General features: G+C 24.4%; 1 protein-coding gene across 1 annotated transcript; it reads left to right on the top strand.

Moving 5' to 3' along the window:
- Positions 1-7,024: 7,024 nt before the first annotated feature.
- Positions 7,025-9,267, top strand: LOC129619061 (aminomethyltransferase, mitochondrial). The gene is made up of 4 exons (XM_055534138.1): positions 7,025-7,673; positions 7,761-7,985; positions 8,616-8,805; positions 8,894-9,267. The coding sequence occupies exons 1-4, from the start codon at positions 7,137-7,139 to the stop codon at positions 9,238-9,240; spliced, it is 1,299 nt and encodes a 432-aa protein (XP_055390113.1). The 5' UTR covers positions 7,025-7,136; the 3' UTR covers positions 9,241-9,267.
- The last annotated feature ends 201 nt before the right edge of the window (positions 9,268-9,468 follow it).

The raw sequence follows: 9,468 nt of genomic DNA on the forward strand, positions 1-9,468 counted from the left end.
GGATTTTAGAAGTAGTTCGTAAACTTAATTTTATCATATTGTTAATTTTGTTTTGTAAAATTCAGATTAGGTTAGAAATAAAATTAAGGAGTACCGAATTAAATACAAACCACAAATATAATTAATATTGACCAACTTAATTATGGAAATTGTTATTAAATAAGAGATCAGTGGAATTAGAAAATTGTTTCTGATACAATTAAAATTAATTCAATTGAATCGGTTACACATTCAATTCAAATTTTCTTTATATTTACGCTAGAGTCTAAATATTTAATTACGTACATCTATGCATAAATGTACTATCAAAAAATAACGGAATTCCCGATTGTAATATAGTATCGAAATCTGTTTGCGTTGGAAACCCTAATTTACCCATATGCACAGTTATATTGTTGATTTGTATTGCATATTGAATGCATTAATGTTATTGAAATTGAAATCTTTATTATTTTTTTATAAAAGCTACTTTTCCATCTCGCATTTTAAATTGAATTTAAAATTCAACTTTGATGAAATTTGAAATTTTACAAGCAATTACCATAATTTTAAAATAAATCATGCAAACAGAATATTTTAGAGAGTTAATCTTTATTATAAAAACATTGAACATGACGGTGAATTCATAACAATATACATTTTAAATATAACATTTTAAAAGCATAAAAATGTACATGTATGCTTTTAGCGTTATTAGGTAATTTTTCCTTCCACTTAAATTTGACTGCCATATGAAGTAAATTAACTATGATTGAAAGAATATACTCATATATACTTTTTACAAAAAACAGACCATTGAATGGACTGATTGTTTTGTTTTTCAATTAATTTAATTAGCTTCTGTTAATTAAATTAGGTTACAAATACAAGATAATTTATATTTCTTCAATAATAATATTTTGGCTATTTTAATAAGAAATTTGTATAGTTATCCAAATCTGATGGTGCTAATATAAGATTATTTTAAAAATATGCAGATAAATTGTGATTAAACTCATACGAAGGTTTATAAAGCAGCACGTTTCCCTCGAATATATGGAAAATATTTTTAAAAAACCCCATTTTGTTGAGTTATTCTCATTTATTTTTATAGTTTTTGCATACCTTCAGAATAAAAACCAAATTTAAAGAAGTCGATGAGAAAACATTTGCCGTTATTTCTTTGCTTTTATAAAAATTTTATAGAGCTTACATATATAGTACGAAAACCATGAGTTGCTAGAAACTGAAATTTCTATCTAACAAATCACATTTTTGGGATTTTTATACGGGCTATAAAGAATGAAAAATCAGTAAGTATTTTCTTTTAAAAAACATATAATAACGTTTTCATATCATACAAAAGCAAGTCTCTAAAAGTTACATAAAAGAAACATACCAATAATTTCTACTTGTGCTAAATGCACTAAAAATTTCAAATCATGTTATCCTGTTGAAAAATATGACTTTATTATAAAATTATTTGTAATTTTAAATATTTAATTTATAAAATTCAAGACACATACTGTTTGTTTATATAGTGGTTTTCTCACATCCCTCACTATAATAATATAATAATCTTGTTTATGCATTAAGAGCACTGAAACATATTACACACTAAACAATTTTGTTCTCTCTTTTCTTTTTTAATTAAATATTCTTTTAGATCCCCAAACTAAATTCTTATTTAAATGTATACTATAAAAAGGCAACACTTTCAGCAGTTTTATACTATTAAATTGAGGGAAAAAATTACACTTGTTTAAAAAATAAAAAAAAAAAAACTTTATACATATATCATGAATATTAATTTTTAAACATCACTTTCAACTTTTACTTAACGTTAACTGATTCTTCATTTATATTGAAATTATATTCAAAAACAATTTCACCAAGTAGCACAAATAGTTCTATCTGATAGTGAAAATGCAATAAAATTTATTGGGTTTTGTAATGCAATATTTAATATGTTTAAATATTTCTATTGAATTTTTATGTTTATTTTCTGAAATCATATCTCATAGATAATTGGAATTTTTCTAAAAATGCTGCAGTTCGAATTTCGCAAACAAAAATTGAATATTAGGAAAATTTCGTGTTAAAATTTTTTTAACTCCATTTCGCAATAATCTTTTATAATCTAAAATTCGCAATATAAAATCAAGTTTTTTAAAAATATTTTTTTAAAAATTGATAGTTTCTCGGCTCGACTGTCTCGAATAAAATGTCTGTAACCAGCCAATGAATTATAAAATTAATATTTTCCAATACGATTTCCTTTAAATCAGAATTGAATTGATTTGTAAAGAATGTTTTTAATGATTTTTCATACCAAGTAGACATCCAAAGACTTAAAATCTACTAAAAAAAATTGTCTAAACTTTTCTATTCCCAAAATACGAGTAGTTTTAATCACAATTAATAATGAATTCACCTCATATTTCGAATAAATTTCTTTTTAAAATCTGTGAACATAAATTGCTTACTGGGTACTCGTATCTGTTTAAAACATTAAGCTATGAAAAAAAGAAAAAAAGAGCAACCTATAGAAATACATAATAACTATTTTAGTCACGTTCACCATAATTAAATTAAAAATAATAAAAGTTCATGGTTTCTCCACAATTTTGTAAATATGAGCGCTTTTGTTATTTATTTTTTATTTTATGTTTTTCTTTTTTTTAAAGGATATTTCCGTTTAGTGTGTGCCAAACAAATTTAATGTACATTAAATGCCTTTTAGGTTTAAATGTTTTTTTTTCTTTTTTCTCTTTTCTTACTATCATTATAAAATCAACAAAAAAAAAGGTTTGCTGTGAACAAAACATAATCGACTTGAGCCGTGGAGAATGGCAAATGAATTTTCTAAAAAATTTAACTTTTAAAATGGCAGATTATTGAATAATACGAGTATATATGTTTAACTGCGGTTCAACCTGCTACAAAAAACCTATAAAGAAAGCAAAACAACAACAAGATTAGAAAGCATTTCCATTCTAATAAGAAATAATTATTTTGCAAAAACATTTACCTTCTACTTGTTGTGATCCATTACTCTTGGCCTCTGCAGACTTCTGGTCCACATCTTGGAATAATACTATTAAAATCAGAATATTGGTAGTTTTAAGATAACCATAAATTTAAGGAAAATTAATCCAACAAAATAATTAAATTAAATCACAATTGAATTTTTTGCTTAATTTAAAAAGTTTAATTCCGGATTTTATTAACATTCCTTTAAACTTGACCCAGATTTTCAAAACCGCAGGTTCAAATAGAGATTCATATTACACATTTATGAAATGCAAATTCAAACTAAGAAGGCATGTTATAATTTAATGCAATTGATATTTTAAACCTCTAAATACTTATATGAATATTCTTATTATTAAATGGACATATAAGAATTAAAAATTCTTATATGTCCACTTTCACTCCATAAAAATAGCAAAAACGACATGATTTTCCCCAGGAATTTTAACTCGTTTTCCATTAATTTATTGTTCAAATTTTGTTCTTTCTAGTTTTGCAGTCAATTTTCCTGAAAATATAAATGCATTGTCTCTTGAGCTAACAAATTTCTACACCGTTAACTTATAAAATTCATATTTGTATGTGGCAAAATGTATACTAAAAACTTCCTGAAAATCAATATACTTCGAGTTGAAATAAAAATGCAAACATCTTTTTTATAGACACACAAATGTCATAGAATTTATTCCTAGAACGATACTTCACTTACTGAATATTGTATTGTTTTTGAGAATAATCTTATGTTCATACAAATAAATAGGAAACCGTAAAAATTTGGTTTGATTTTTCCTTTATTTACAACTTAAAAAAATAACCATTTTGAAAGAAAATTATACTCAAACTTTATAGGTTATAAAAATGAAATATTTTACCAGCTTGTATCCACCTTTCTGTATATTTGCAATACAGCCCGAAGGTATGCAAGAATAAATGTATACAAAATTTTTTTTTGTTTTTGAATTTAATACTTTATTTATTTGTGTACCCAAAAAACTTAAAACCCCAAAAAAGACACGAATGTTTTTGTATTTATTCAATTAAACTTAATAAAAAAGTTTTTTTTTTTTATTCTAGAGAATTTTTTTTTTAGTAATTAAGAATTGAAAAGTGATTCTGTTACACATTAAGTAAACGCTTTGGATATTTTATTAATTAAAAAATACAAGCGAAATATAAAAGCAAATTTTTACACTGAAAAAAAATTTTTTTGATACATCAAGAAATTTTTAAAGAAATCGAGAATTGCAGTGTAATTGGGATTGAATAAAAAATTTAAATTTTTGTAATAGATATTTTACATATTATATATTGCAAGTAGTCTGTAATTAATTTTATTCACTTTGAAATTTTTTATACCTGGTGGATAAATTGGGTAAATATTTTTTGTATGATTTCTTGAAAAATATTAATGTATCTAATGAAAAAAAGAAACTCGCTAGCACGTGAAGTATTTATTGGTATAGTATGAAACTAGTATCAAAAGCATAACGATTATACACAATAAGACAAAACTACGTTCATTAAACTTGAATATTCGCTTCAAATATTAATAATTGACTGATAGAATTTAAGAGTTTCTGTATTCTATAAAATTATCGAAAAATTCAATTAACTAAATTTATTAACATAGGAATTTGCAATGTTATTGTGATATTAAGCCTATAAAACATTCCACTAATATCTCTGTATCAAAGACCCAACTTTTCCAGAACAACAATTTTGAAACTGTTTCCTTCATACTTCATTTAATTTCATAATATGAGATTTAATTTTTGACATATTCTACATTTATTTAACACTTTTTCATGTAATGCAGTGTACCGATCTCAGTAAAACAGTTTTCAAACATTTAAATGACGTATGTAATTAAGATCTTTCTAATATTTTTTGCTTATTTAATGTGGCGTGACTAGAACTTTAGAACTGTTGTTTGTACCCATATAAAATTAAATATCATTTATTAATAATTTAAACCCAAAATTGAGATGAAAAACTTTTTACTTCTAATACGAGTAGACATAATAAAATCTAAATTAGTTCTGTTCAAATCTACGGTTTATATATTTGAAATCTAACTGAATTGTTACATTCCAAAATTAGTTGTTAAACACTTAAGTGTAGTGGTTTTTAGTAAATTAAATTTTTAGTCCAATCACAATTGAATCTGACATTGAAATCTTAAACTCTTTTTGAAAAAAACAAAATTATTTACAGGACAAATTACAACATTTTGGAAAAAAATTAATAATCAAAATAAATAAATCAATTACGTTTACATCTAGACACTTAAAATACGTATACAACTTTATAATATACAAGTATGTAGACATACATAATAACCACTGTCATAATTCAATAAACATATCAATATTTTAAAAAATTTAAAGTAGTTTAGGTAGACACTTAACAAAACTATTTTTATTTTCATATAAAAATAATTTATTATCTTAATACGCTATCTAAATCCATACAAATTTGGGAAAACTAAAAACATAAAAGAGAAATTTACTGTAGGCATCAAGTAAATATCAAACGTTTATAATATGATTAATTTATTCAAATATTTAAAAAAAAATTAAGTAAAACTCTACTCAAAGGTCGAATTCCGTTTGATTGGATCAGATCCATTGGTCAATAGACAGATCCCTTTTTTAACTGACTGATGAATGGCATATTTATACATATAGACGCATTTAAATATACAGTCAAGGACTCGAAGGCACCCCTAAAGCAGGTAGACCATTTAAAGGTCCAATATTGGAATTTTACTCTAACTAATTCTAATTGAAAAATACTGATTATATACGCATAAAGATATTATATGCGCATAAAGAGTAAATCACACAAATCGTCATAAATCAAATCATAATTATTACCTAACTGTTATGTGCAACAATACGTAATCATAAATTTGGTCATGATTTTGACATGTAATCTACAGGTACGATTATTATGATATAATATTTACTCTTTTTTCTGTAAACTTCAAGAGAGAGTAAGTAAAAATATAAGCAAAATTGAATATGAAACGAGTTTATTTTTAAGAGAATATAAAATGTGACGTACAACAAAGGATGAGTAATGTATATTCTACCTAATTCTAGCAAATATGCTACATATACAGATTAGGCACATATTTTATTAATTAAATTTTTATTGATCACCATTCTTGATCTCAAGATAATGGATATTCCTGCTATACATTATGTTGCTGATAATGCGGCTATTAACCTACTGGTATAACTTAACAAATTAAAATAATCCAAAAGCCCCCCATTTCTTTGAGAAATATAGTGAGGTAATATTATTTAATGTTGTACAAAAAATTAAAAATCCCGCATGAATGAGTAATAATTCTTCTAACTTGAAGTTTTAAAAATAATTTTCGAACTACTTCATTTGAAGTGAAAAATTAAATTGTGTCATATTATAATTCTCGTTTTCTATATACTTACTAAATAATTACTTTCCGTCAAATTCTTAATTAGAACTTTTTATATATTTATCGCCTCACAAGTACGAGTATACCTTATAATATTAGGTATAATACCTTTGTAACATTGCAAATCCCCTCATACTCTCTTCGCTAATAATTTGGTTAAACATTTTATTTGTGTATTTTATTTTTTTTTTTATTTAATCTTGAAAAATAATAAATAACTACTTTACATTTTTTCAAGTACTTATAACAAATATACAATAATATTATCAACAAAATTTTAATTGTTATCTCTGATGTACAAATTACCCCATGAACTTTGCTTCTTATCTATACCACTACCGTTTCATATACATATATGCCTTTACGTTATATTCTCTCGATTTAATTGAAAAAAAAAAACGAAAAAGTACCGCTGAGATTAGCTGATAACGTAATAACATTAACGCTTACACAGTTATAGTTGTTTTTCAAGCATCTTAAATTTTTTTCGTACTCATATGCGATAGCAAAAATATTATTTTAAAATTTCATTACCTTTATCAGTTTAATTTTAGTCATCGAATACAAAGTATATTGGAAAAATAAAATCTGAGCTTATTTCAATTAATAAAAATATAGCAACTTGAAAATTATTAAAATATTCAATTAAAAAGGGAATTAGAAAAATAATAAGAAAAAAAAAATGTCATTTATATTATCGCCATTGAATGGATCGCTTAAAATTACAAAACAAAATCATCATATTTTCAAATCATTATTAACAAGTTCATTAATAAATTTAAATAAATATAATAAAAATTATTTAAATTATTCGACTAAAAGTCACAAAGAACCAGAAAAAACAGCACTACATAATTTTCATGTTGAAAAAAATGGTAAAATTGTTGATTTTGCTGGTTATTTATTACCAGTTCAATATAATGACATGAGTATAAGTGCATCACATTTACATACAAGAAAATCAGCATCAATATTTGATGTATCACATATGTTACAAACATATATGAATGGTAAAGATGTTGTCGAATGTTTTGAATTCATTTGTACAGCTGATATTAAAGGATTACCGCACAATACTGGAACATTAACAGTTTTTACAAATGAAAATGGAAAAATTTTAGATGATTTAATTGTTACAAAAATTCGTGATGATTTATTATATATTGTTTCGAATGCAGCAATGAAACAACAAGATATGAAAATTATGGAAGATGCTGTGGTAAATTTAAATTTTTAAACTTTAGTTTTATACTTACATATACAATGTTATAAATATATATATACATATGCTTGCACTTTAAAATAGAGACATTTTAGAGCACGTGGTAAAGATGTTTTTATTGAATTTTTAACACCATCAGAACAATCTTTAATAGCATTACAAGGACCAAAAGCAGCTGAAGGATTACAAAAATTTACAAAAGTTGATTTAAAAAAATTATATTTTATGAATACAACAATGTGTGAATTATTTGGTGTTAGAGATTGCCGTATAACACGTTGTGGATATACGGGAGAAGATGGTTTTGAGGTATATATATATTTTGTTTGTGCAGTTTTAAAATATTCTAATTAATATAAAAGAAGCAAAAATCTAATTATACGCGGTAATCATCAAGATGGACAAAAACTATGTAAAACTTATCGAAACTTGAAATTGGTAATTATAATAATATTACTGTAGTTTTTTAACCTGAATAGAAATTTATTTTGATATTTTGAGGACAGACATAACGGAATAAATAGAATGCCAACTGTATTAACGACTGTGAACAGTCAATTTATTGTTCCTTTGATTACGTCATCCATTTCTTCTGCAGTTGTATGAAGAAATTTCAATTGAGTTAATATTAATAGTGTAGTAGGCACAATACTTATTAATTAAACAACTAAACTTTGCATTAGTAATTCAGTATAGTCAATTTGTTCTTTAAAGTAGAGTAAATTTTCAAATGTAGCTTAAAAGTGAGAAGAAATTTTGAAAACCGAAATCAACCATATCGAATTTCGTACAATAGTATGTAACATTTTTCAGAAGCTATTAGTTAATGAAAGGGAAATTGAAAAATCAATGGGAATAAAAAGTTATTTTTGCTCATTTTAAACATCTGAATATTGCACTAAACCTAGTTTATCATTCAAATAATTTTGTCAATTTTAGATATCTATACCATCCGAAAATGTTAAAGATATTGTGGAAAATATCCTTAATTACAATAATGGTGATACAATAAAATTAGCTGGTCTTGGTGCTAGAGATTCCCTACGTCTTGAAGCTGGACTATGTTTATATGGATCAGATATTGATAATACAATAACACCAGTTGAAGCTGGTTTAACATGGCTTGTTGGTAAGTTTTTCCTAATAATCAAATAAATTTCTTCTTAATTTAATCAAAATTAAATTTAACATTTTGTTTTTTTTTGTTCTTTATACAGCACCCAGAAGAAGAAATGAACCAAATTTCCCAGGTGGTACAAAAATTGTTGAACAAATTAAAAATGGTGTTGAAAAACAACGTGTTGGTATTAAAATGTCTAGTGGACCACCAGCACGTCATGGAGCAATAATTTGTAATGAAAATGGTCAAGAAATTGGTCATATAACAAGTGGTTGTCCAAGTCCTAGTTTAGGTGGTAATGTTGCAATGGGTTATATTGAAAAAGAATATAAAAAAATTGGAACAAAAATTCAATTAAACATTCGAAATAAATTATATACAACTGAAATAGCAAAAATGCCATTTATAAAAACTAATTATTATATGAAACCAAAAGATGTATAAAATATACATAAATTAATTGAAATTTTATAAAAACAAAAGTTTTAATCTTAATACCAAATATTGAAAGAACAAGTTTAATTTAAGAAAGTATGAATAAGCTTTACACAGAAAAAAATAATCAAACAACTTGTATAATAATATTTTTTATGCGGATAACCTTATTCAATTTTTAAGATTTATGAGAGTTAATCGTTTGTAATATTTTCGGTTTTTAAAAATTTTAAAATT

The sequence above is a fragment of the Condylostylus longicornis genome, unplaced genomic scaffold (assembly GCF_029603195.1).
Source record: "Condylostylus longicornis isolate FDR11 unplaced genomic scaffold, ASM2960319v2 ptg000010l, whole genome shotgun sequence".
NCBI lineage: Eukaryota > Metazoa > Arthropoda > Insecta > Diptera > Dolichopodidae > Condylostylus > Condylostylus longicornis.